The sequence below is a fragment of the Nelusetta ayraudi genome, unplaced genomic scaffold (genome assembly GCF_046127955.1).
Source record: "Nelusetta ayraudi isolate G7.1 ecotype Tasmania unplaced genomic scaffold, CSIRO-AGI_Nayr_v1 ptg000090l, whole genome shotgun sequence".
NCBI lineage: Eukaryota > Metazoa > Chordata > Actinopteri > Tetraodontiformes > Monacanthidae > Nelusetta > Nelusetta ayraudi.
Window position 1 is genome coordinate 4,245,410 of NW_027466140.1, and position 27,858 is coordinate 4,273,267.

At 44.0% G+C, this 27,858-nt stretch overlaps 4 protein-coding genes across 5 annotated transcripts in view; all 4 read right to left on the bottom strand.

Annotated features, from left to right (window-relative positions):
- Positions 1-27,858, bottom strand: part of tspan6 (tetraspanin 6) — a 120,773-nt gene that overhangs the window by 16,530 nt on the left and 76,385 nt on the right. The window lies entirely within an intron of this gene.
- cenpi (centromere protein I) lies at positions 6,992-19,039 on the bottom strand. Its single transcript, XM_076046554.1, has 20 exons — positions 18,778-19,039; positions 17,908-18,045; positions 17,006-17,124; positions 16,627-16,734; positions 16,318-16,366; positions 16,178-16,224; positions 15,857-15,946; positions 15,632-15,763; positions 15,402-15,545; positions 14,239-14,359; positions 13,850-13,944; positions 13,369-13,486; positions 13,083-13,147; positions 12,190-12,299; positions 11,469-11,604; positions 11,198-11,322; positions 10,447-10,495; positions 9,008-9,223; positions 7,909-7,950; positions 6,992-7,744 (listed from the first exon to the last, which is right to left on the bottom strand). The coding sequence occupies exons 1-20, from the start codon at positions 18,974-18,976 to the stop codon at positions 7,601-7,603; spliced, it is 2,247 nt and encodes a 748-aa protein (XP_075902669.1). The 5' UTR covers positions 18,977-19,039; the 3' UTR covers positions 6,992-7,600.
- Positions 19,486-22,345, bottom strand: tmem35 (transmembrane protein 35). 2 transcript variants are annotated; one of them, XR_012929005.1, is made up of 3 exons: positions 22,097-22,345; positions 19,735-20,781; positions 19,486-19,693 (listed from the first exon to the last, which is right to left on the bottom strand). XR_012929005.1 is itself a non-coding variant. In XM_076046600.1 (2 exons), exons 1-2 carry the CDS (start codon positions 22,214-22,216, stop codon positions 20,416-20,418), a joined length of 486 nt encoding a protein of 161 aa, XP_075902715.1. In that variant the 5' UTR covers positions 22,217-22,345; the 3' UTR covers positions 19,486-20,415. The 2 variants fall into 2 exon arrangements, 1 of the variants encoding a protein (XP_075902715.1); XM_076046600.1 differs by having other exon boundaries at positions 19,486-20,781.
- Positions 23,193-27,630, bottom strand: arl13a (ADP-ribosylation factor-like 13A). Its single transcript, XM_076046719.1, has 10 exons — positions 27,351-27,630; positions 26,202-26,318; positions 25,597-25,667; positions 25,257-25,509; positions 25,016-25,121; positions 24,728-24,924; positions 24,538-24,646; positions 23,992-24,274; positions 23,795-23,905; positions 23,193-23,684 (listed from the first exon to the last, which is right to left on the bottom strand). The coding sequence occupies exons 1-10, from the start codon at positions 27,368-27,370 to the stop codon at positions 23,629-23,631; spliced, it is 1,323 nt and encodes a 440-aa protein (XP_075902834.1). The 5' UTR covers positions 27,371-27,630; the 3' UTR covers positions 23,193-23,628.

Genomic DNA, 27,858 nt, shown 5'->3' on the forward strand with positions numbered 1-27,858 from the left:
GGCAGTGTGGGTGGCTTGGATCTACGGAAGTCGATGACTAACCCCTTGGTCTTGTGTTGTGTTCACCTCACTCTACTCACTGAAGGCCTAGATTATGTCCCGGTACTCCCCCTCCTGTCAATCCCTCACACACACCATAATGGCCGTGTCGTCAGAATATTTTGGACGTGAAGTCTGATGTGTAGAGGGTGAACAGGTAGCAAGCCAACACAGTCCCCTGAGGGGCCTCGGTGCTGCAGACAACTGGGTTCGAGACACAGCTTCCCAACCTCACCATCTGTGGCCGAGCAATCGGGTAGTCGGAAATCCAGGCAATGGAGGATGGGCCTACCCACATATTGGCAACCTTCTCAATCAAACCAAATCAAAGAACATGATTCTGACCTGACCCCCTGGCTCCTCCAAATGGGTGTCGGCCGGATGTAAGAAATATAGAACTGCATCGTCGACTCCGACGCCATCCTGGTATCCAAACTGCAGGGGTCTTGAGCATGTCCAGTCACAGGTCTCAGGTGGCTCAAAAACAGATATTCCAGCGTATTCATGACGTGTGAGGTGAGGGCCGCCGGTCTGTAGTCATTGAGCTTGGCCGGGCGTCCAGTCTTAGGTACCGGCACGAGAGATGTTTTCCATAGAACCGGCACCGTCTCCATCTGTAGGCTCAAGTTGAATAGGTCAGGTGCCTTCGGAGGGGCTCTGCCAGTTGGACTGCACACTCCTTCAGCAGCCGAGGACACATACCAGTCAGGCCAACTACCTTCTTCAGGTTCAGCCTCTTTAACTCCGCCCTGACCTCTCTCTCTCTCTCTCTCTCTCTCTCTCTCTCTCTCTCTCTCTCTCTCTCTCTCTCTCTCTCTCTCTCTCTCTCTCTCTCTCTCTCTCTCTCTCTCTCTCTCTCTCTCTCTCTCTCTCTCTCCTCTCTCTCTCTCTCTCTCTCTCTCTCTCTCTCTCTCTCTCTCTCTCTCTCTCTCTCTCTCCTCTCTCTCTCTCTCTCTCTCTCTCTCTCTCTCTCTCTCTCTCTGCCTTCTGAGCGTGTGAAAGGTCCAACAAAGCATCAGTTTCAGCATTTTCACAGGAGGCTACAGCTTCAATATAACATCTGCAGAGAGTGAATTGACAGGTTTTTGTTTTTGTTTATTCTTTTAAATAATCATGCAAGGCTGCCTCACTGGAATCAATGAAAAGCAGAAATAAGAAAAGTGGCTTAGTTTGGTACCTCTAAACCAGCTGCTCTCTTATGTCTCTAAAGGTTTCCAAACAAAACGTGCAGCACTTAAAAAGCAGGAAGCCTAACGCGGCTCCCCTTTGCCACCTCCAATGCATTTCATGTATATTTTGCAGCTGCATGACTTTCTGCAGATTTGTGTGAAACAAGCTGTGTTAAAGATTGTCTCGGGCGTTGCTTTTTTCTGCCCCCCCATCCTCTCGATTCTCCCCCTCCAACCCATTTCAGGAGAGTGATCTGAAAATGTCATCCTCTGTTAAAATCTGCCCCGGGTCCTGAGTAACTCTAGCGAAGCGTTAAGATTTAGCAACCTACCAACTGTGGTGGTGACGCTGCATATTCTTACCGTTAAGCCTTTTTCTTGTGTTTACATCAGGAATATTAAAAAAAAAAAGCAGTGACCATCCTGTTCCTCATCACGAGTTCATTTGAGCCCTGCGATGGAGAAAAAACTGGCCTGGCTGCAAAAAAAACCTGGAAAACTATAATCTGCACAGTGACCCCATTGAGTCAACGTGGCCAAACTGTGGCGATGATTTAATTATGGCTGACCTTTGCTTTGACCTCATCGATGTCACCTTCCTCTGCAGCCCAGCCGTCTGAAGACCTCCGAGAGCAGTTTTCTTTTTTTCTCTCTCTCTGTGCTGATAAACGTCGCGCAGATTTAGCGGCTCGGCCTCTCCTCCCTGCAGGCCTGTCCCGAGCGCACTCTTTGCTTTGTGATGTTTGTCTGGATTGTGCTTTTTCTTTTTTTTTAAACACAAGTGATTAACGATAAATTGGGCAACAAATTCCCAGGTGGGTTCACGCACCGTTAGCGTAGCCTCTTCTTATTTTCCACTCCCTCAGTGGAAGCCATTTGTTGCTCACCATGAAAAACAACTTGCACTGGAGGGGGGAGGGTTGGATTTTTTTTTTTTTAGATAATCCACTGGGTTTCTTCTCTGTTGTGTCATTTCATCTTTGTTTAAAATGTTCTCACGATGGAAGTAGGGAGTGGCGAACACTCTGTCTGGCTGGATCAGTGAAACAGACAGTGGGCGGACCCTTTGAGGGGGAAGACACGCTGAATTATGTGCCAGAATCTTCTGAAGATGAGCTGCACTAATGCCGCCACTTGCCGGTAATTAGGGGCTGCTGCTGAAGACAGTTTTTTTTATCGATTACTCGGCCGGTCATTTTAATGATCAGTGATTAACGCAATTTCTGCAATCGGTTCCTTGTGTCTGATCAACCGCCTGAACCTAATGAACAAAAGGTCTCTCGATAAGTTGAGAGAGGTAATCTGCGTTTAATTGCCTCATTATTCCACCAGCATTCAGTTTGTTGCACTGTTTATTTAGCCTGCGCTTGGCTTTAATTGGTTATTTAAGATGAAAAGAAGTGAGAGCTGAGCCTCTGCACTCTAAGAGACTCAGGCAGGTGTGATTCAGCACGACTCACACACAGAGTCTGGTTCTAAAATGATGCATGGTGCAAACACATCAAAAGGGCTTTGGTGTGCGCTTGGCTCCCGCTTTCATTTAAAGGTGTCAAATTATACACATTTTCAGATGTTCGTATTTTTCATCAGTGACTTCAGTGGTACAGCATCCTGCGTTAAATTACCAGCGAGACTCTGTAAATGTCAAAGAAACGGCTGATTTAGCCCTCTGTTTACAGCTCATTGCTAAAAAGTGATACTTTGGTTGAACCTGCATCTTGTTTGATAAAGGCACAAAAACAAGGTTGCCGTCTTGGAAAGCAGAACGGAGACCTTGTCACTAACCTGTAAAAGCTTTCGGTGCCTTGTGTGACATCACAAAAAGCTCTGAGTTCCAAGCGCTATAGCCGTCTTTTTGAAATGAGGAAGCAAAGATGTAAATATTGGAGTCAGCACCACAACTTCTTTGTGACAGTAGCCAAATTCTAAGCGAGAAGGTTTTGGACTCAAATCCTTGGCCCAGGACTTTTCTCTGTTGAGACTGTACTTTGTGGAAGCCATGCACACCAGGCAAATCATCAACTCTACAAGCTTGTCACTTTGCCTTGTAATGAACTGGTGACCTGGTGTGGGGTGACCCCAGGAGAAGCCGCAATGGAAGATGGAAGTTATCCTTCCCAACATCACTTAACTGGTAAAATACATAAACGTAACCCTCACCTTTACATTCACCAGCTTGCAGTTTAAGTGGCGCCATCCTTGCTGGTCGCATTGTTCGCTCACTCAGATCAGTCTGCACGGTTTTATATTGACAACGTGGAGATGCCTCCATCCATCCATCCATCCATCCTCAAACATGTTAATGCTCCATCGGCTCAGGTGGTCGGCGCCGTTTGCACCATCGCCTGCCTCCGCCCCTCAACCCCTCAGAGGAGCAGCAAGTTCCACCCTGCAGGCCTAGATTGCTGTGAACATGGGCACAGCAGAGTGGCTCCAAAAAAAAAACATTGCGGTCGGGAAACCTATAAATGCTTCAGATGGGTGAGTTGACATCCGCTGAAACCCGCGCAAATACTCAAGTGCATTTAATTTAAGCAAAATGATAACGTACAACAGAACAGGACCCCGTTTAAAAATTTAAACTGGCACTTTAAATTACAGTCACTTAAGTATCAGTGAGGAGGTGATGCAGCCCCTCTGACAGCGACTGTGCACACGCATCAGATTAGAAAGAAGGTGGGCAGCGCTGCCTCTCCGCTATCTGATGCAAGTGACAGTGGAGCCGTCATCTTAAGGATAAATAAAGGACATTAAAAAAGGGGCGATTCCATGTGATTTAATCTACGCCCTGGAAAAACACGGCTGGAGGGGGAGCGCTGGGAAAAAGTCACAACACAGAACACGGCCGGGAGGCACGTCGATGGAGAGAGGCAGTGACAAAGGAACATGCTGGTAATCCTTTTAGCGTCTTTCACAATTATATTTCACTGTGCAGCCTTAAGACACACGCTCGCCTCTCCTGCCAAACCCGTAAAAACAGAAGAGCGAAGCGCTCGCAGTCATCTCCGTGCAAGACGCTCATAATTATCAACGTTATTCAATCATCCACCCACTTGTCCGCAGCATTGTTTCCCACATAGAAGATGTTTTTTATTCTTTGTTGCTGTGCTCAAGATCAAATGACTTGCCTTTGCTATCATCACACACAACTGGAGCGCCCAAAGTCAAAACTCAGACGTTCCCTCCTCCTGCAGTGCTTCTCGCATCCCTGGAGGCGACTAATCTGAGTGTAGGTGCAGGATAATTACAATCCATGAAAGTGACTTGAAGCTATTTTTCAATGGCTGCACATACACAAGGCAGCGAGGGGTCCTTGTCGAATGATGAGAGTCGTGATTGTACATGAGAGTTCCTCGTCCCCTGCAGGGGGCAAGGAATAATATTCAGCTCTGGGGTTTTTTTTGGTTTTCTGTTTTTTGGTTTTCTGTAGCTTTGTCACCATGTGAATCGTGCAGACACCTTCAGTCTCAGCCAGAGCTGAGCCTCGCGAGGAGCAGAAAGGCAGCAGAGAGGAGAAGTGCTCCTAATGTGATCACAGTGGACTTAGAATTCACCATGTTAACCCCTCGCCGCTCGCAGGCCTTCGCGGCTTGCAAATGCATGAGGCTGGGCGGTCAACTGATAACACGCGCACAGATTCCGACCAGCGACTTCAGCCTTTAGTTGCTGAGAAACTGCGAGCGACGGAGAGCGCTTGGGTTTTCGTTTGAGTGGTGACAAGTCGACACATACAGAAATTGTTTGTTTGAGATTAATATATACATGCATACAAAAAAAGAAGCTGCGTTTGTGGCTCCAGACGCGCAGTAATTAGATTCTAAATTCACCAGCGACATCCAACGTGAGAAGTCCAAACAGGTTCGATCATTCACGGACTAAACTTGTCCCCTAAAAAATAAACCAATGCATCTTCACCATCTGCTTTCTGCAAGAACGCGCAACGGGACTCGGTGGCTTCACTACAAAATAAAAAAAATAATGAAAAAAAAAAAAAAAACAAGAAAAAAAATAACTTCATCTCATCTGCAGTTCCAACGTTGTGGCTCGTCAACCCAAGTCTCCGACACAGCTGCCAACACATCCACACAAACGACCGACAGCAACGACAACGACCGAACAGGGAACCAGGCGAAGCTCCTGCACCAAGACGGACGTCGAGCGCCAGAAGAACCGGAGCCAGGACGCCGCGCAAGAGTCTCCAACTGCGGCACTAACAAGGCGGTGAGACTCGGCAACACGCTGCGGAGTGGCCGGGAGAAGCCGGGGAAAACCACCGTCACACATGGGATGAAGCCTCAGGTGGAGCGGCTTCCCCCCTCCCCCCAAAAAAACAACTCAAACTAAGAGAAAATGTTTCCCAGCAGCTAAACAGGACGCAGCCGGTGGCGAACTGAGCAGAGCCGAGCTTACCTGGAGCTCCCGGGCGGGCGACGGTTCCACAAGGCGGCTCACTGGGAGAGATGTGCGCTTGTCGGGCGAAGCTGCCGAGATGAGCTACTTCCGTGGATGTTGTCGAGACGCGAGCTTGAGAAAAGTGAGGAGGAGGAGGAGGAGGAAGAGGAGAATAAGGAGGAGAGGGAGCAGCCAGTGGGGGCGGCAGCGGCGGCGCGGATGGAGATTTGAAACGCGGAGCGGAGCCGGCGCAGAGTGTCTGACTTCAGCGGGGCGCCTTTTCTTTAAGGTGGCGCCGACACACGGCGGCTCAGCCCCGAGCTCCACTGGCACATTTAACCATTTCAAGGACGGCGTACTGTCGTCAAATGGAAGATAAACAGCAGGGAGGTAAGGGGCAACTTCCGCGGTGCGTCATTGGAGAGCCGTGGGACGGTGCCAGAGCTCAGCGTGGCCAAAAATCCTGATGGACCCCCGTCTCTTCCACCCCCAACACTAAATTGTGCTCAGGTTTTTGCGTTTTTATGTGAATTTCAGAAAAATTAAACACTCTTGGATAATTTAAAAACAAAGACAACCTGATGTAGTTCCCTTTGGCTTTTGGGAAACCTTATTTTACAGCTATTTTGTACAAATTAGGAAAAATGCAAATCTCCTGAATCTGGATTTTTATTTAAAATCATTATAAAATTTACTCTAAGTAATTTACTCTGTATATTTAACGATTTATGGGTTATTTGCCAGATGTTGCACTGCACAACGATTAAAAAGAAACTCAACAGATGTGCTTAAAACAACAACAACACCCCCCCACACACACACACATACCCCCCCACACACACACCCCCACACACCCCCACACACACACACACACACACACACACACACACACACACACACACACACACACACACACACACACACACACACACACACTTGAGATTTCCTGTTCTTTATGCAAAGTTTGAGTGTTCACTCACCATTATAATTCCCCTGATTTTTTATTTAGGCATCAAATAAAAAAAACCCATTCAACAAGACTAAAGACGACTGAAACACGCAGCCCGAAGCAGCAACAAAACGTATTTGGTGCTCTTAGCGATTCCACCCAGCATTATTTCTGAGGAGCCAAAGGCCCTACAACAACCATCCAGATGGGCTCCCCCATTTAAGCAAGCAGCTCTTCTCCAGCTGCGAAGTAAGACAGACAGAGCACTCTGCGTTGAGAATACTTATCCAAGGAACAGACTCTCAAGCATCTGATGCCGCCTGAGAGAGGCTTTCTTTAGGGCAGAAACACGTCGATGTAAACCGAGATGTTTGGCTGTGCGATCCGGGCAGGAAACAGCAGATTGACTTTATTTGCTTCTTGAGTGTAAAGAAAAAGAAAAGTCTGCCAATTGTTTATTTTCAGTGGTGGTGCATTCGACAGAGAAAGCTGCGCAGGTATATATATAGACAGAAAAAACAGAGCGGGTCTGGTTGGAGACGGTGTCTTGACATTAGAAAAATACAAAACTCACCATGGCGTCATTGCAGACGGACTGAAAATCCTGAAATTTACACCCTGTGAAGTCTATTTTGCTATGTGTACGCTGTTGAATAAACTTAAGGTAAGTGATTGGACAGATAAATACGGACATATTGCCATGGCATTCTATTAGTAATATTACAACAAACAAAAATTACAAAGGAACCTATGTACTGTACATAACAACGCTTGTCTGTGAAACAGTTGCACAGACTTTTCTAGCTGCTAAGTGGCCAGTTAGACTCTGGCTGGCATCGATCCTGCAAGCGGTCCTGTCCAGCCTCTCCTCTCCTTTGGTCAACGAGGGTTTGGCACAAAACAAACACAGGAAAAAAAAATCTCTCCCAGGTACTAAACCACGAGGAGACACTGAGAGGAAAATATGTACAAGTCCTTTGGAAAGGATAAAAAAAAAAAAAAACTTGGAATGCTGCAAGCGGTCACTTCACTCTTCCACCCAGCCGAGCGTCTACGTCGTCTGCGGCAGCGGGCTGCCGCGGTGCTTGGCGTCCGTCGCCGGCCCCCAGTTGACGTTGCCCTGGACAAACTGTTTCAGTCCGTCGTAGCCCTGCGTGAACAAATACTCGAGGTACCAGCGCCACGGCTTGGATTCCTGCGCAGACGGGAAACACACCCAGTCACCCTCTCAGACATCTGAAGGCCTCCGCTATCAAAGCACATCTGCCTTCGTGTCTGATATGTGACTGACGCACATCAAACCACGTGTGAAGTCGGTTAAAAATGAAAAGGCGGGGAATGAAAGCAGGCCGCTCTTACCTTTATGGAATTAAGATCCATCTCCTTTCTGCCTGGCCAGCACTGATTAAGAGAGGAGAAATTAATATTCAGTGTCAGCCCAGCCGGCGAAAGTCTCTCAAGATCACGGCTGGATGTTGCAGTTGGCCCAAACCAGAAAGAGGTGTGTGTATTATTAAACATGATGAAAACCACATCTCGTGCGGCAGCAATTAATAATAAAATGCCCTTCTGTATTAATGCATCCTCTATAAAAGATACATTATTACCACATTTGTCTCAGAGTCTAGTTAGTGAGTCTATCATCCACCCTGTACAGAGCTGCTGCTGCTGCTGCCCATGAATCCATCACTGGCCTTTTCTTTGAAAATAATTAGAGGAGATAAGGGCGCTGCTATTTTGAATGATGTATAGTCGGCAGAAAATGTGCAGCATCCAAGGCAGACCCTCGTACCGATCACATAAACAGTACGTTTGAACTGTATATTTTCCGAACAAGGCCTTCTTCCATAATTTAACATTTTCCAAAAAGATGTATGCACTATACGATGATATTGGGTGCACTTTTTTAGGCTCTTGTCAATATTTAAACAGCGCAGCTGAAAAATTGAAGCTTTACTGTAATATTGCAACAACAACAGCTCCAATGCCAACCACATCTCCGGTGGCATTGGAGACCACGCTGTCACATCCTTGTGATTCATGGCTCTGGCCATCATCCCACACAAACTTTTTTTTTTTTTTTTTTTTCAAAAGACCTGCAGGATATTTGAAAGTCTTCTCTCAATTTTTTCCGATCACTGATTCATTTCAGTGCGGTTTTCTCCCTCCTGTCCTTAACGTGCGTCCAAAAAAAGAATTTACACGGTGCAAGGTGGCAATAAAAGAGGCTCACATCTCACGCACAGCCACAAAAACAACATCTTGAAGGAGATTAAGGTGGAAAAGTTGGAAAGCGTCGCATCAGCTCCATCAGTTTGATTACAATTTTGCAGAGAAGCAGAGAAAAATAATCAACAGACTGAGTTGCATTGCAGCAGCCTGAAGATGTGCACAGCTACCGGTACACCGGGAACGAAATACGACGCGTATTTAGACGTGCTAAGCGCACCAAACTCACCCTCTGGTGAAAGTCCACGGCGTAGCCGATGAAGGCAGGGTGGTGGTTGAGGCCGAAGCGGGTCGAGCACTGTGGCACTTTGCTCTCCAGCAGCAGCTCCTCGTCCAGCTGGACGCCGATGCCCGGCTGAAACATCCTCCGGTTGCACAGGCAGTTGACCATGATGACCACGTAGTGGTTGAACTCACGAATGGTCTGCCGGCTGATGTGAAAGGGCTGTTGGAAAACACAAGCAAAAACCCACATATGACGAGGAGGAAAATGCGGGAAAGTGAAAAAGAGGGAGAAGCAGAGAGGAAAGCCGCACCATGTACTTCTGCTTCTCTACCTCAGTACAGTATATTTATTGCATGGTGCACAATCTTCTAACTTTTTTATTGCCAGATTTAAAACAGACAGCAAAGACAGTAAAAACAACAATTTATCAAACAAAAACCGAACAACACACAGCACGAAGTGAACATCCGATAAGAGTTCAGCTGTAGCTCAGGAGCGTTAGCACGCTAGCATGTAAGATCAGCCAGTATTCCGACGCCTAAACACGATTTTCACCGCGTAACCAATATGGGATTCATTACCAGTGGAAAATGTCCATTCTTGCACACTCAATGCAGTTTCATGTGTGTCACAGATGGAATTTACTTCACAACAGTAACACACTGAAAATAAATGTTTCATGAAAGCGAACCTCTCCCCAGAACTACAACCTTTGTGTGGGCTGTGTCCATTGTCAGATTTTGAGATGAGAAATGGAATTCACAAACTTTTTTTGTTTTTTTCATATTTCCATATTTTCAACAAACTCTTAAAACTTGAAAGGGGATTGTAAGGAGTAAACTGTTTAAGATTACAAATACACAGAAGTAATAAAAGAAATAACAATACAAAACAAACAGGGATGTAATGGCTAAAGTTAAACTAAGAAACATTGTCTCTTGGTGACTGACTGTGCTATTAATCAGTCATTTGTAAAGCTCATATCACACTTATTATTGACTAAGTATATTGGGTCATTCTTAATCTGACAAACTGCACTGCCAGCTCATTTGGGGCTGTCATTTACCAAGACCACATCTTTTAGCGTGTGGAGTTTTGATGAAAGTGTAGTGGCTGCAGGACATGTTCACACAGTCACAGGTGTATTATAATTTTGCGGTTTGCAGATCTCATTGGTAGGCTTTGGAATTACAAAAGATTTAGAATTAAAATGTGGGAAAATATATACACACACACAGACACACACTACACCGAACCAAATTAAACATTAGCAATCCCTGATCACCGACACTTGCAATGCAAATTCGAAATGCATTCAAGAAAACAAATGATGAAATGAACTCTCTGTAGAAAAACTCTCGCAAAAAGAGTTTCTCCTCATGGTGCCGCATCTCTGAATTTAGGCAAATAAAAAAAGTCTGCTGGAAAAAAATATATTTTACCTCTGTGTGGTTTTCTTGTTTTTTAGCCGATGTCAGGTTCACCTTGTACCTGAGTGAAGAGAATGAGAGGGAGAAAAAAAACACCAGTGACCTCTGTGATCGCAAAATTACAGCAAAGCATCTTGTTATCTTCCATCTGTCTAAAGCCAGACAGCAATTACTGTCCAATGTTCCTCTGCTCTGGCATTTGTTGTGTTCAGAAGTAGAGGCAATTTACTGACACCGCCAACCTCCGTGTCATTAAAGTCTGAACATACAAATGAGGCTTTGGAGATTCTATGTAAAAAAAAAATAATAATAAAATAAATAAAAGGCAGGACAAGATTAACATACTATACGCCATTTGGCAGCCTGTCATTATCTGAGCCCCTCATTAATAGCAGAATATAAATAGCAAGAATGAAATCTAAATTCGATTCTCTCCTGCAACCAAATATGCATAACCTTGAAATGGTGGCGTGTGTCTTTTTCGCTCTTCAAGAATGATATTTTTGAAAGGGGGTTTGTAATATTCCCCAAAAGTAAGAAATATGCTATGTAATATCAGATCATTACGGAACATTAATATCAACCAAAAAATAAACACGATGTCCCTGGATTGAGCCTTAATGCTATGTATTATGAACCAAACGTTACTTGAACATAAAGTAGGACAGAAGACAAGATGGAAAAAAAAAGAAAGGGAGAGGAAATAAAAGAGAGGAAGCCAGAACATGCATTAGAGTGCAGCATCAGGAGCAAATATTCCCACCTGTACATGATGTAGGCCAGCCTGTCCACACTGACAGGGTCAGTGGCTAGTAAAGCTGGGTAAAAAACTCCAGGAGGAGGCATCACCATGAGGGGCAGTCCATACTTTAGAAATGTGTCACAGACCTTGAGAACAGAAATCATGACACAGATGTAGGAATTAAAAATGTGACGCAGACTGACTGGAACCAATTCAAAAAAAAAGTTCTCCAATTTTGAGTTCAGTCATTGTGGACAATTTGTGAACTGAAACGCAACACCGGTTTATTCACCGTCTCATAGAAGTCCAGGATGAAGCTGAGGAGGAGAGAGTGGCTTCCCTCCAGCTGGAGGCCCACAGAAGCCAAGTGGCCCACAAAATGAATCAGTTCCATCACAGAGTCCTTGAACCCTGACAGAGTCATGTTTCTGGGACGGAGAGCAGAAGACAGAGTGAGACAGACACTTCAATGGGAACGACAATGTCCAGAAATAAAGCTGAATGGAAGCAAGTGGCAAGTCCACCTTGAACCTTTAATTGAAGCTTTTGGGAAGTGCAGACTCAATACTGATACAATCAAAAAAATCAACCCCTGCCCTCTGTTTGGATACTTTCTCTCTCCAGTCAAACGGCAAAACAGGTATCGCACTGATAAATGTGTTAAAAACACAAGGGGAAGAAATAAACTTGCTGCTTCATTCTACCTTAATTGTTTTGGTTGTCGGGGGGGGAGCAGATGGTACAAATCTGGAGAGTGGGAAACTTTTCTGATAAACAAACGTCCATAATTTGCCAAAGCGGTTCATGAAATTCTGATTCGAGTGGTCGCCGGCTGGTAATCTCTGCTTCCGCCAAACGTTTTGAAAAGCTGTGCCGGCGGGCAAACGCTGTGATTAGTTACTCACAGCAGTGGGCGGCTGACAGAGAATCATCATTTCGCAAACGTCGCTATGTGTCACTTTGTTGAGTGCGTTTTTACAAGCGGCTTGCGCGCGTGTGGCTGCGAGGCTCACATGGAGGTGTGGCTGTTGAGGCTGATGTCCAGGTCGTCCTCCAGGGCGTAGACCGAGTGCCAGGTCAGCCACTTCAGCAGCATGTTGTTGAGACACTCCATCAGTCCACACTGCACACACGAAGAAGAGTTAGCCCGATTGCAGAGGGCTAGCAAGTCCCACTGCTCGAAATTTAGGATGCAGCAAGATTGATTCCTCAGTGAAAGGAGCAGCAGGACGTCCACTACTTCATGGCACAATGAGATGAAAAAGGAAAATCATTTTGACACTCTTCATAAATCCTAAAAATACGATAATCCTTAAACGCAATCTGCTTACAGTTTGCAGGTATGAATCAAAACGTGTTCAACTGTGTTCCTGGTCTAAAGCCCTTCAACCTAACACACCAATATAATAATGGATGCAGTGTTATGGCGAGAGGAACTAGTTCGACAGTGAATGACGTCTATCAAGCAAACGCCGACCGGAGAGCGTTTGAAGTGAGAATGGATTCATATTGTGGGGCCTTCATGCTTTCTCTCGCCAGAGCACTTTCAACATGAAGTGAGCACTGTGCCAGATTCTGTTTAAATTCCAGTCTTGAAGTGCTGAATGGCTTTTCAGAGAGAAGTCGAGAATAAACCTTGTTTACAGTGTGCTGACCTGTGATTAACCCGGTGGCAGCACAAAAGGACCTTGGAAAAAAAAGGCGGCGAGGGTTGGAACATATACAGCTGTAGGAAGTTGTCAGTGCGTGTTTGAAATGGGAAAACTAGCCATAACTAGATCAGAGGGCAGCCAGATTAATGTGGGGGTGGGGGGGCGGGGCAGGGGGGATGATAATTCATAAAACTGATGCAAGAAATGATGTAAAAAATTCAAAATGGGGCTTCTGCAGACCTGGACAGACTTACCTTGAAAAACACGGAGGATGTGAAAAAGAGCTGCGTGAGTGGCTCAAACAGAAGTCGTCCAATTTCTAAAGCACGGGAGAAAGATGGTTACAGCAGAAGAAGCCACACAATGAAAGCCATGTCGCTATTAAGAAGATACGGAGCACAATGGAGGTCCTTGAACACAGGACTTGGATTAAAATGAAGAGCGAGTCTTGTTCACAGCTGTCAAGGTTGGAAAGAGACTGACGTCAAGGTGAGGCAACACCAATATAAACAGAAAAACAGTTTAAAAAAGAAAACTGACGAGAACTGGGGACAACGGGGAGGTCGCTCAGCAGGCCAAGGATCTGCGGCCGATGGAGGGAGCCGTCCCAGACGTTGAGAAATTTGTAGAGGAAAACCTCGGAACTGGAGAAACCCTCCTGGAGGAGAACCGGGACATGGATTAGTGGCGTAGAATGACGACGAGTGTTTCATCTCCACTATATATCTCCACACATACCATACTAACCGGAAAGATTATCTAGGTGTACAATATTAAATCCACTTTGAGATTTTTTCATCTTTGTCCTGCATTCCAGAAACTCACATGGTTAATTATCCAAGGCAGTGTAGTAAACTACAGAAAGAAGCATGTTTAGCCCTGTGTTTATAGCCTCCTGCTAAAATTGACGTTCGTTTCTGCCAGATTAGAGACGTTCATAATGTGGGAGTCTACAGGAACAAAAGACAAACCTCCAGAATGAATGACTTGGACTGGGATCTGAATTAAATGTGGGACTCACCTGGAGAAAGTGCTGTGTAGAGAGCAGCTTGTTTAAAAACTGCACAGCTTCCTCTGATTTGTGGGAGCCTCCCCCATCGGCGCAGAATAAAAACTCTTCACAAAAAAAAAAGAAGAAAAAAAAAGCAATTTGAGTATTTATTTAGATGGTGGAAAAGATCACAAGAATAGAGCGGAAAAGAGGGGATTGACAGCTGCATTTTCGCAAAGTAACACAGCCTCCAGCTTCCTTTTTTTTTTTACACTCCCTGAAAGAAGCCCTTTGAAATGCCAACGAGGTAATCTGTCTGGGTTCAACCCAAGGTCCTGGCTTTTTTTTTTTCTGGGCCACACTTTTTTGACGGAGGATGTGACGGCAGTCTAGCACCATCCTCAATGGCTTCTCCTCACCTTCGTGGAGAGCGTAGCCGAGCCAGAAGTTGAAGCGCAGGACGGCGGACTCGTCCTGCACGCAGTTGAGGTACTGAAGCGCCAGACTGGAGCCCAGCAGCGAGCCCATCTGAGCGGGGAGCTGGTGGAGGTGGGAGAGACGAAGGCCAGAATAATCAAATAGCCATTAAAGGCAAAATGAGAGCAGAGAAGTGAAACAGCTTGCGAAGAAATATCCCCAAGTTGTTTTTTTAATCAATCTGTTTACCTGATACAGACTAAATCAAGAATGATTTCAGCGAGTGGGTTGGCAATCTGCTGCTGGGGTAACTCTTAAGTATCCAGTGATCTCTCTAATGCCAGCACTGGGACAGTTTTGCTATCCACTGGATAGACTACGCCGTCCCTCCTTGTGTATGGACAGCTGCCTCACAATATGGGGGGCTTAGGCAGATTAATGAGTGAATTAGCAAGGAGCGGTGAGACTGGAATGGACACAGATCAGTTTTGTTAGCTTTGGGGCCATTTTTGTTATTAAATTAACAATGTGTCATTCATTTTCTTTAACAAAAGGGAAATGTAGGCAACAGGGGGAAGTAGTCGATTTGACCATGAAGTAGTTGTGTAGTTCTTTCTAGTAAATAAAATTGCTATAATTTTGCAATAAAATGCAAAATTATAGCAGGCTCTGAAAAACACATCCTTATCCACTGAGTCCAGTGCACTGCTGATACTGCGCAGGTATTTTGAAACCAATTACTTAAATGGAACAAATGAGTAAAAGCGACAAAAGCCACTTCTGAAAGCACAAGCACTGTGATCATACAGTTAAAGCACAAATCTGCTGTACAAAGCACAACTTCAGGAGACTTCAGCTGATTTGTAATAGCTAATGAGAGGGCGTCTGGGGAAAAAAAAATGCCAAAGGAAACAGCACCACTGTGTGGCGAATAAGGTACATCACAGCTACTACTGTAATTAAGAAAAAAAAAATGGTGTGAGCTTCATGCCAAACATTTCAGTTCTACTCCATCTGTTTACAGTTCAGAGTTACTGGGGCCGTGGGAAGAGCAGCTTGAACTGTACGAGCAGATGGACACGGAAAGAGAGAAATACTTGGGAGCAGCCCCCTGTGTCTGCACCCAAACAGATGTGTGACTGACATTTGACCAGGGAGAAATTACCTCAATGCGGTGCATATTTTCCAGCAGCTGCGTGAAGGAGTGGATATGCAAAAGGGGGACGACATTCCTGATGGAGGACGTCTCAGTCGGAGCCGGCTTATTTACGACAGAACTCAACGCCGGCAGTTCGAGGTGGCCGTGTTTCTGAGGAAGAAGCGCGGAAAAGGAATAAGCAAATGCAGACTTGTGACATTATTTACTTTTAATCTGTAGCTTCAAGCGATTCATACCCGTTTCCTGGAGCCCGTTTTATCTTTTGACGTAAAAAACAGACTGATGCTGGAGGGAGACTGGGATCCATTCCTCTTCTGGACCCCTATCAGTCCTGATTTCCACTGTGAATTGTGGGTCCTGAATCCACACTATTTTATTCAAAGCATTAAAAAAAAATACTGTTTATTTGGTGCTCCGGAACGGAATTATGTGTATGTTCCGTGACAAGTCAATGTACAAACCCGCATTCGTGATGGAATCGACAGCGTCACCAAGTCGGGACAAAACACTTTGTAAAGGGACAGAAGGTGCAGAAGGAACGGCTGTCTTCCCTGAAGAAAAAGATGGACAATCACAACATGTTGAATCTGAAATCTTTGTGTTCCATAAATTTCTTTTTTTTTTCTTCTAAGAATGCAGCATGATAACCAATACAAAATTAAAGACAAGCCAATAATTTAAAAATAAGAGTACATGACATTTAACAACCCCCTTCCACAGAATCAAAAAAGCTATAGCCTTGATAAACAAGTCTCAAAACATCAGACCAAATGCAAATTTACCAGTTTGGATTGGAGCTCCAGCAGCTTACGGACTCTAAAAACTCGCACTGCAATGACAATACCAAAGGTCAGCAATGCTGCAATGGTGCTGCAGACATTATAGGGTCATAGTTTAAAGAAAGAAATGTGTGGTAACTTACCACTTTCCTTTCTGGTCAAAAGGTACAAGAGGTGGCAAATATAAGGACACTGAAAAATATAAATATAACATTTATCAAAATGTGTTTGAAATGTATACCAACATTCATGGACAAGAGCAAACTGTTCAGAGGCAGTAGAAGTCGTTCGATACGGGCCTGAGTTAGTTAACACAGGCCGAGTTCAAACTACTACAACAGCATTTGTCACATACATATTACCCTAGTAGACCTCATATTCACTATTCTGTATGATGGTAAGCGTCTAGTAAAGTTCTGTGGTAATAATCAAAGAGCATCGGCACAACGTACCAGGTTTTCATCCATGACAAAGTTGAAGATGAAGCCGTAGATTGAACGAAGTTGGTTCTTTGCATCAATCGTGTCAAACATGGTCAACACCCACTTTATGAAAAGAACCTGGAAATTATAGGTTCACACTACAATCAGCGAATACTGCAGCATCTTGCATGTGTGCATAAACATTGCCAAAAAAAAGTCAAGTTACCAAACAGTTCATTTTTATTTAGTAATAGGACTCATACAAAAGTCTTTATTAATGGAAAAATAACCTGTAACTAATTAAAACACACATGGACCCTTATGATCAACTGCAAACACAAAAGAACTTGGAAAAAACAACATTAAGAAATTAACTTTTGTAACAGCCATTAAAAGTATTTGCACTTACCTGTGTGCTGATGGGTATTTTTCCAACGCCCAACCAAACCAGCCCTCTGACAACTGTCTCCTGGGGCACCACAGAGTTGGGAATCAGACACTTTAGCACTCGAACACACAGAGTGGTCCCTGCAATGTCACATTCACACAAGCTTAATTAAATTGGCTGTTTCACAAAGGCAGCTTTCCAAAAACAAATAGAAATAGAAATATTCTCTGGCTGCGAGGAACATGTGTTAACACTGATATCACACCGCACCAACGCCGATATGACACCGCACACACAAAGTCTGCTAATGAAGTGACATTTGGACGAAGGCATCTTGCCAACTGAACTGTCCTTCAACTCAACCACCAGATGGCCCGCTCATTAAAATAACTGGCACATTCTCATGACGCAAAGCAGAAAATTAAGAATGACTTCTTATCCACAAAATTAAGCAGCAACCCTGTTGTGTTTTCTCTTTTGGGGGCAGAATGTTAATGAGCAAATTATATATATATATATATATATATATATATATATATATATATATATATATATATATATATATATATATATATATATATATATATATATATAAATAATAATTAAAATACATAAAGTCTATATTTGTACGTTTGCAATGTCATAGCAGAGGCACTGGAATGGGTTTATACGATGTAGTTTCAATTCAATTATAACGTGTAAATTTCATAGACTTTTTCTCACTGTATTGTGAGTTTCAGTTGTGCCGTTCTCTAAGACTGTGCAAGATTTTAAAAGAATTAAAGACATGACCTTTAAGTCATCGATTTGACTTTGAACAATGACCCACATTATCAAGAACATTTCAATAGATGACCAACATCACAGGCTTGAAAAGATAGCAGGGACAGGGCTGAGAATTGCAGCCACAGCTGCTTTCTTACCCATACGAAGGCTCATGGCAAACTCCAGCATAACTGAGATAACTTCTGGGGGAAGTCCTTTATTGTAGGCCACCTGCTCCACAAGCACCAGGTTCCTCTCCACCTCATCATTACCCTGCACAGGTGTGCCCGTTTCGACTGAAATGCAAGGAAGTTCAAAACTTTAATACCTGATACTTCTGCAACCCGGACAAACGTTAAGACTGCGTCAAGAAGGGCATCTAAGATATAAAAAAAAAAACAATTCCAAACTAAATATGCAAATCAATTTGCAAGCCCTGATACATTAGTACAGTTGAACCTTCATCATCAAGTTTAGATGGTTTATACCATCACCTTGGTTTAAAGTGGGAAGCGTTTGTCTTAAGAATTTCTTATGTGTCTGCCTTGTTGTGCACATAAATAATTCTATAATTCAGATGTTTTGCTTGAAGGGGAAACACCCTGACGTCCTGTCGCTGAACAAAAAGCATCAACAGACCACGAGAGAATGGCAACAAGTGACGTCATCAGACCGCTGCAAATTCCGCATGCATGGAGGTGTTCACAATACTTCAATTCTGTTGTTGTTGTTGTTTTTTGTATTTTGTTTTCTTTAACGAGCGTTTAGGAAGATATTTTCAGGAAATGCTGATGAAGAGACGATAGGTAGAAAATCGTGGGGGGAAGCGACATACGTAATAGAAACAAAACAGCCCAGCCCCAGTGGAACAATAGTGAACCTCAGCGGATAAACAATAAATATCACACAGTATAGATTTTGTTGAGATGCAGTTAACACGTACGATAATAATATTTACTAGCTAGTAATCTAAAAGTGTTGTCGAGTAGGCCTGAGACAACGTCGTGAGCCTCTCGGTGCTGACTGACCGTCAGAGAAGTACTTCCAGGCCAGAACAAACGGGTCCTCCGCCTCATTCTTTCGTCTCTCCTTCTCAGCGACTCTCAGACTTTTGTTACTGCTCCGGCTGGACACGGATTGGTCGTTTAGAGATGTCGAGTCTAAGTGAGACTGTCCCGAGAGACTTGCGTTTGCTGCCATTTCTTCATTGCTAAAACTTATAAACATTCGTCTGTCTTCCGTCCTTCGCCATTCAAACCAAACTCAAATCGGCCGCGACCGTTTATTCTGCGCGTGCGCAGTGCGTGCTAGCGCGCCCTTGCCTGTACGGAAAGCCATAGTGTCCAAACATACACAAATGCGAACCCCCCAAAAAAACGTGTGGAATTCTATCCTAGGACAGCTGGGATAGGCTCCAGCAGACCCCCTGTGACCCTGAGCTGGGGACTAAGCAGGTATGGATAATGAATTAATGAATGAATTTAAGAAAGTTGATACTTCATTGCAGGCCTCACAATTATTTCCCATTATTAATTATGGTTTGCTTACTTGTCAGTATTGATGGTGGATATGCATATTTGTGACCCATTTACTTTTTCAATCTAAAATGACTCGACTGCAGTAGGAGAGGTTTTAATTTTTGACAGGTTATTTGCAAACATGAAAAAAAATCTAAAATGTACTTGAAGACATGTTTATGAAAATAAGTTATGACACACAAATCTCCAGATAACCACTTGTCAGTCTCACCTCCAAATCTTTATTAAGAGTAATAACATTTACAGAAATATTGTGAATCTCAAATCTTATTGAATTATCAACTGAGTCCATCCCCAAAACATTGAGAGGAATACTTCACTTTACAGAGAGGGAAAATAAGCGGAACAAGTTTAAGAGGATGGATTACAAAATGTCAAAATCCTTTTGTTTAAACCAGGTAAAAGCCTCTGTTTTGTTTCTCAGCTGCACACGTGAGCAGTGGATACCAAGGACAGCAGCTGCTACAGTTTGTTTTCCAGTTATATAGATTGGCTGTAGTGAATAAGCTGAAAGGAGAGAGTTACTTTAAAGGAAAACAATCCATGCATTAAACTGCATTTGGTAACACTGCACAAAAGTATGACATGGATATGTAATGATGGTAGATATATGGTATAAAATTCTTTGCAAGGTGCTTATTTTGGTTTATGAACTTGGGTTGTTGTTTTTTATTTGTTTTTTTTTGAAGATTCCAACATGCTTTAACAACTGAAATCTATTAATGAACAATATGTCCCTCCTACAACAATTAAGAATAATTAAAAAAAAACAAGCTACAGAGATTTGGTCAAGGAAAACAGCATTCACTCAAATTGACTTCAAACATTAATAATAAGAAAAACATAAACACAAAAGACACATTGAACACAGTGTTAGACGGGAATAAATAGAGGAAACAAGACTCCGCAGGACTGACTGCCCATGTCAATGTCAAGGATGTCTGTAACAGGAGGTCTGAGTTTCACATTAAGACTCGTGCTGAGGAGTGGGTGAGGCTCAGCTGTCTGGATGGGACACAGGAAGTGTGTGGCGGGTCTTATCAGTGGTAGTGACTGTTTCTTTCCTAATTTGAATAACTGCAGTCCACAGAGGCGCACCAAGGTTCCCACTCACAGGATGAGAGGCTCTTACGACTGTTTGACCTTGTTCTTTTCCTGGTCATTGATGTGCTGCTCCTCTCTGCTGTCCTCTCTCTCTGGCCGCTCATCGCCCTGCCGGGCAATCAGCAACCGGCAAGTGAGCAGAATACCAAAGACCAGAGCGTGGGCATAACGTTTTAGGGGGTCTCCCACCAGCTGGTGGAAGAACAGGACAGCCAGCATAACCAGCAGGAGCAAAAAGTTAGCCACGTCCTTTGGCTTGCCGGGTACCAGGGTTAGCACCACGCCGCAGCCCACCTCCAGAGAGCCGATGATCTTACGGAGCAGGACCGAGCTGATCCCGATCTTTTTCAGGCCAGGCAACGCCTTAGCATAGCTCTTGTATGCTCTTTTCTGGAAGAGGAGAGAAAAGACACAATTTAATGTTCACTGTAATGCAAAATTCATTTTTCACCAGTGTTTCCAAGCAGTAATGTTTCCTGTTTGCAAAGAAATGATTACAGTCCTTTCTTTGCTTTTTTCCTCTGCTTTTCATTGTGATTGTGCTAAAAATGTACATTTACAGAATCTGGTCCTGTGTGACATCACAAAGGGCAGCGACACCTTGCTGGTTGCTCTTTCAGAATAGTGACAACGCCTCCAGGCAGGCTTTGCAGTTGCTTTGTTTCCGTGTCCTTCCAACCATGTGGAAAGACCAACAAAGGTTTGTTCTTTGCATTTTAGCAGGGAACTAAAGCCAGGTATTCTTAGCAGGAAGTTAACGGAGGGCTAAATATGATATTTTTAGTGATCTGTAAAGATCTTTGGATAACTGGTGATGAGAAGACGTTCTAATAGAATCCAAGATGAAAAAATAAACACCTGAAAATACGATGATAGTGTACACATGACTATTTATTTTTTATAAAATATGAAACACACTCCCATGATTGCCTTTTTAGTCAGCAAGTTGGAGGATAAATTCGCATTTCAATCAAGTGATAGACTTTGCCTGCCTCCCATCATCTTAATATAAGTAAAGCATAATGTGATCATCTGGAAACCAAAGTGTGCATGAAGTCCGACGCTACAAGCTTTGCTCCCATCCTCCACAAAGGACAGGACAGCTCAGCATCAGCACCGGCAGGTGCCCTCACAGAATTTGCTCGAATGCGCCGCCATTGCTTTTGACAGGGAAGTTGATTCTCACGCTAATCAATATGAACAAAGCCCGACCGGAGTTCTATGCAGAAGAAAAGTTCCTTTTTGAACAGCGTCCATCAGTCAGGATAACGTTCAGGGCGCCTCTTCAGCAGCACGACTGACTGATTTTGGAAGCGTTCTATGTTCCGTTTCGTGTTCGGGATTTTGCTAGCTTAAAAAAAAAAAATGTAGTTTACTGAACATGAACATTTCCTGTTTCTGGTTCTTCTTGGATACCAAGCTATTCATTATCAGTGTAATTAAAGGTTCGCGTTAGAATGACTAGCTAACATGTGTCCCGTGTGTTCGGAGAGTTACCGATAGATGTGCAATATTTAACATGCGCGCAGGAGACGAAATATGGGCGCCTTTGTCAGGGTGATCGCGAATCAGTGTAAAACAAAACAACCATTTCTTCCCCGAATGTGTGAAAGTGGGTCACCGGTTCCACATATTGTTCAAAGCCGTGTGGCTGCTGGCGACAGAACAATGGCCTCGCTGCTAACCGCCAACCGCCGCTGCTCACCATTTCACTGTAGGCGTCTTTGCTGAGTCTCGGCGTGAGCTTGATGGTCCCCATGAAGACGAAGAACAAACCCAGGGCGAAGGACAGGGCCACGATGGTTATTGTCCTCGGTGACGCCATGATCAGCAACTACCGCTCGCTCGCTCGCCTGCTCGACTGGAGATGGAGCGCTTGGTTCTCCCGGCGAAGATGCAACACCACCAGGGGGATGGGCTTCTTCCGGAGGAGCCACACAAATGGCGACACGATGCTGCTGCTACTGCTGCTGCCGTGTGTGTGTGTGTGTGTGTGTGTGTGTGTGTGTGTGTGTGTGTGTGTGTGTGTGTGTGTGTGTGTGTGTGTGTGTGTGTGGAACTGCAGCTCTACACCGCATGTGGATGCTCTGCAGCGCGCGCGCACACACCCTTCACACAACATGCAATGCTGAAATCAACACCATGGCTGCTGCATTTCCGTCCATTATCTTTCATGCAGCTAAATTTACTCGGCTCAAAAATCTTATAATGTTGCGGTTTCATCAACACATTTAGGCACACAACTAACATAGTGCAACACAACGCAAAAATATTTACATGGGTTGGGTTTACTAAAAGAATTTTGAATGGGAGAACATAAAATGTTGGCACGACGGACACAGGAAACTGTGCCAGACTCGTTCATTGATAGATCTTGTTCCACCACCAATGTAGTCAAAAGGATGTTTAAACGTCCAGCATGAAAATAAAGTGGAAAGGTCCCATTTTACACGTCCCCTTTCACAATAGAATGCGTCACCAGCCTGACAGTGAAAGTTCCCCATAGCTTGCTTCGCTTCTCAGGAAGTGTGTGTTGAGACACAGTTCTTGAAATCAGCCCTTCGTGATGTCTCAAAACTCTGCCAGTAGGACAGCCTTGCTGCTGCCTTGCTTTTCGTTTGGCGTGAAACCTGTCAAGAGTGCACAAAGGAGCCTACACCGAGTGTTTATGCAGGAGGCTGTAAACATGAGGCAAGATGTTATGGTTCCGGATATTTATTTGTTTTGGTTTCTTTTGGCTGATTAATTGAGAAAAAGCAGTTCCCCTCAAGTTCAGAATCAATCATCATATAAAAACCATGCCATGTTAATGTTGACAAAGTATTTATTGGATAATTTCTTTTGCCTCCCACATCAGTAACTTAGACTTTTTTAAAGTGTGACATTTAAAACAATGACATTTTCATCAGTCATACAAAACAATTTAGTCACTGTTGTCAAAGTTGCATACTATATACAGATGATTTGGCCAGCTCCCCAAGGGAAGTTTACATGCATAGAGAATGACGTTTTAATTCAATTCGCATTAATGGTATAATAACACGTGATCTGCGGCGTCACATTATTTGCAGGCCTGCCCTTCAAGACACGCTGGAACTCTGCGCTTCCAGTCCACAGTTCAGGGATCAGATCTGAAGTCATCATCGTCTAGACACTGAGAGACTTTGCTTTGCAGTGACCTTTGACCTCTGCAGACCACAGTCTTCACTCAGCTCACTTGTCACGTGTGGGATTGAGTCACTGGCCCTGATCCTGACGTTCCTTCAGAGCCTGGATTGCTTTGCGGTACAGATCTGAGGAGACAGAGGAGGTTCAGACGGCCCTGAGTCGTCAGTCGCCTTATTAGAGGGCAGCAGCTGCTGCCCTGGATATGGAGAATCTGGATTTAGTGGGAAAGGCTCACCAAAGGTTGCAGACAGGTCCACGGGCTGAGAGTAGCCATCCGACGTCTTCTCTGTGTTGATCTTGTTCTTCCTCTTCACTTTGACCACTTTCTTCTTTCTCGTTTTGTCCCCTATTGGAGGCAAGACACCACAGGTTTTGATTACCATGTATGAAAATCTAAGAATCAACACATCCAAGCTATTAATAACTTCATACCACTGAGTGCTTTCTGCTCGATGTCCGGAGACTCCGGCATGTCCAGCGTCTCCTCCTTGACCTTGGTTTTGCGTTTGGGTTTGCCCTTTTTCGGAGGAATCAGGGCACTGCTGGCTTTCTCTCTGTGGCCAGAGTTCTCTTGCTCTCCTTCATTACCGTCTCCCTCCTCGTCCTCTTCCTGATCGTTAACCTCGCCTGCTTCCTGTTCTCCATCCCCCTCCCTGACCGGTCTCTTCTTCTTTTTCTTCTTCTTTGTCTTCAGTGTCTTTTCCAGGGTTGTTTCCTTTGAATAAATGGCCATGTTCAGTCCCACACCAATTTTTGTATTGCATTGTTTCGAGACAACAAAAAAAACCCTGGAAACGACAAATTCTCCCGAAATATACGCTCTCTGAGTTTATGACGTTAAATTACCGATACATATTGCAAGGAGGCAGGAAAGAATTACAAGTGATACTGTGCATATAATCAAACCTGTATTTCGAACATTTCAGACAAGTTTCCATTTTGAGAAAGTAACACTTTTGTTGTTAACAGTTAGCTCACCTTTGGCAGCATGTTTCTGATGGGTTGCAGCTTTCCTTCACCCTTTGGCCTTTTCTCTTTGCTTTTTGGCCGATGAACCTGCCGAAGGTTGGGCTTGCTGGATCGCATTCTGAAAAGGAGGAGACACTGATTAATAATGGTGCTTTTAAATTGGAAAAATCCAAGTTACTCAGATAAAGATGGCTCTTACCTGGTCTTTCTGCGCACTTTCTCATTTTTCCAGATCTTTTCCTTTTCTCTTTCCTCCAGAGGCGTCTTTCTGTCCTGGGCCACGCGAGCACACAGCTCGGGGTAATCCAGGCAAATGGCACGCAGCAACCAGCGAAGACCTCGCAGAGTCTTCCTGTCCGACCAGCGTCGTAGGTCCAGTAAGGCTGAACAAGGCTCCTGGGAAAGAGACGGAAAGAAAAGAGGTCTGCTCGCTGCTTCTCCTCCAACACCCAGCGGGGATTGCTCAACTTTTCCATTCAGCGCTTACAATATGGCAAAGAGATCGGCTCTGGTTGACCAGCTTCTCCAATGACAGGATCTCGATCAGCTCACTTCCTAGCAGAGCGTTCATCTTGTCCTGTTTGTTTGCCAACCTATAAGAAGAGGAAGAAAAGAAAAAAGCGTTCGAACACACTTCGTTCCATGATGTTATTTGGCCTTTTGTGTTCCTCTCATCAGCCACAAGAGGGCAGTGTTTACCCCAGCTCGTTCAGCGTCAACATACTTACACCAGTATTGGTTTTCCTGACACTCTGGGCTGCTGAAGTAGGTCAGTGAGGACGTCTTTGACCTCCTTGATCCTCTGCCTGTCGCTGGAGTCCAGCACAAAGACGATCCCATGTGCCTCCCCCGACAGCTCCTTCCACGACCCCCTCGACTCCGCCGAGCCGCCAACATCCAGCAGTGTCACCATATAGTTCTCCACCCTCAGCTCATTCCGGATGCAGCCTTGCGTGGGTCCTGCCTCCCCACCATGTGGGACTAAAGATCACCGCAAGAAAGACTCACGTCAGTTGTTTCTCTCCTAATTTTAATCCAGTTATTCCGCCCGTCTCTCACTTGCGTTACCTCTTAACATCCCCTTGATTGACGAGGTTTTCCCTGCTTTGTCAAGCCCAACCACCAGAAGTGTGACTTTCCTACAACAGCAAATGCACAAAAACGTTGGGATTTTTATTGAGGCTGAAGTTGGGCAAAAAGGAAAGGAAAAGAAAAAAGGTATTGATAGCAATTAACCACTGGCAGACCATTTAATATTCAGTTTCAAGAAACATAGAGTCTTGAATTAGACATCCATTTATACTGACACTAAATTAATAATGCATTTTATGGTGAATATTTAGACAATTGTACAAGCAGATAAAAATATGGATGCATGGCTTATAGGGCAAATGTTTAATATTTAAAATTATTTAGTTTTATACTAGTTGGACCACTGTAGCCTGAACATTAGATCTGCTCAGGGATGAGTCACTTTACCATGACATTGTAGCTAGTGTAAAAACAAGGCAAAATCAGAAATAAACAATTGACATTAACATAATTTGCAATACGCTTTTTTACCACTAGATGCTATTGAATCACACACATGGGGCCTTTAAATGTACACCTTATAATCTATACCTGTTTTTTTTTACATAGACTTTACTATCTCAAAAAGGGCTCCTTGATACCTGATTGGCTCCTGTATTTTGGAGACCCAGGTGCAGCAGTTGCTCATCAGGTTGAACATGTTTACTTGAGGCCCACAAGGTGTGCACAGTGGCCACCATGTTTTCCGAAACTGGTACCTGCAAGCAGACAGCAAATGGTAAATGGACTGATCTCACATAGTGCTATTCAGAAACCTCATGGTAGCGCAAAGCCAGTCAATGGAGTCAAAAGATGCTCTGTGTCTGCACTGGGCACATGTCACATATAGATCAAATGCTTCGAGTTTGCTTTTATATGTCTGGAAACGTAAAAATCTAAAATGAAAATGTTACCACCAAGTTTGATTGGTACAAATACCATTGAATCCCTACATTTGCCCAGTAGAAGCTTCCTGCCTTGTCTAGAAAATATTGATGAGTCTGGAGATTTGCATGACTCATGAACCAGGTGTCCCTCAGACCATGTGCTAAAAAGGTTCTGGCAGGTCTTTCAGTCCTTCGGCGCATCTGTTCAGGCTCCGTAATCTCCTCAAGCCAGTTCAGAATGTCCTGCTTTTAGTGTTGTGAACAGGCTAACCCACATTTCTCTGGAGTGTTAGGGGTACAAGAGCATCCTCATACTTTACTGAACCTTAAAGGGTTTTTTTTGTTTTTTAATCTGAACCATCTGGTGATGAAGAAAATCTATTTTTCAAAACAGTAATGGTGCAACAAAATAAAAATAAAAATAGTTCATACATTTAAACAAGGACGGTCGTAAAAGATGTATGTGTGACAAAATAAATGAGTCTTTTGCTGTATGTGATGAGTTTGGGAGAGAAAAAAATTCATGCATATTGTCACAAATATTTGTTTGAAATGAAAAATATGATCAGAGCAAGTCATACACTGTTAAAATAGTTTGACAGGTTGTTGTTTTTTTTTGCACACAATTAATTATATTATAGTATATTTGTATGATGAATGTATACAGCACAAAGAAAAGTTGCCACAGATAATAACAGGCAGGGCACATGGATGGTAAAATGCATTGAAGCAGTGGAATCAAGCACGAGATCATCAAGATTTCAAACTGAAAGGATGCCAAAGTAAAATAAACCAGTCTCTGCAATCACTGAGCAAATCAACCAAAAAATAATCATGTAACTAATAAATGTGCTGCATACTTACAGAAGCAAGTCGATGTCCATGCATTTGTTTAGGTGCTCGTCTGCACTAACATGTTGCACTGTACAGCAACAGAACTAATCAGGCTCACGCTAAGCCCCTGGTCACCCCATGTGGGAGGTACAGCCTGGAAAATGTTGTTGCGGCTCATCAGCCAATCCCAGGTGAGGTCTGAGCCTCCGTCTAATCCTGTTGGACAGCGGGGAGCTCTTCTATAGGTACGCTCCAAGTCGGACGGCAGCATATATCGGTCCAGGAGAACTAAATGTGTCGGGTGGTGTGATCTGTGACGTGCGGTGATCTCCAGTCTCTGATTCTTTGGTCTGAAAGTGGTAGACAGAGTCTGGGCAGGTTCACGGCTAAACTGTCGACACTCAGGAGGACTGTGATGATCTGAAGTGTGATGACGAGAAGGTGATGTCACACGGGACCTTGTTGCATGTTTTTGCACAAGCAGCCAATAACCTGTTCAAGGTTTTCTACGGACCTCTTTTAATGAGTGTAACATTTC

What these genes read in the sequence shown, in the direction of transcription:
- cenpi (XM_076046554.1), bottom strand. Translation starts at nt 18,976, where the DNA reads ATGTTTATAAGTTTTAGCAATGAAGAAATGGCAGCAAACGCAAGTCTC. An exon ending in AAACGGGCTCCAGGAAACGG is followed by an intron (nt 15,546 to 15,631) that starts GTATGAATCGCT and finishes CTTCTTCCTCAG; the next exon opens with AAACACGGCCACCTCGAACT. An exon ending in CGGCTACGCTCTCCACGAAG is followed by an intron (nt 13,945 to 14,238) that starts GTGAGGAGAAGC and finishes TTTTTTGTGAAG; the next exon opens with AGTTTTTATTCTGCGCCGAT.
- tmem35 (XM_076046600.1), bottom strand. Translation starts at nt 22,216, where the DNA reads ATGGCGTCACCGAGGACAATAACCATCGTGGCCCTGTCCTTCGCCCTG. An exon ending in AAGACGCCTACAGTGAAATG is followed by an intron (nt 20,782 to 22,096) that starts GTGAGCAGCGGC and finishes CTCCTCTTCCAG; the next exon opens with AAAAGAGCATACAAGAGCTA.
- arl13a (XM_076046719.1), bottom strand. Translation starts at nt 27,370, where the DNA reads ATGGACATCGACTTGCTTCT. An exon ending in AAAGTGCGCAGAAAGACCAG is followed by an intron (nt 24,647 to 24,727) that starts GTAAGAGCCATC and finishes CCTCCTTTTCAG; the next exon opens with AATGCGATCCAGCAAGCCCA. An exon ending in CGAGCAGAAAGCACTCAGTG is followed by an intron (nt 23,906 to 23,991) that starts GTATGAAGTTAT and finishes TGCCTCCAATAG; the next exon opens with GGGACAAAACGAGAAAGAAG.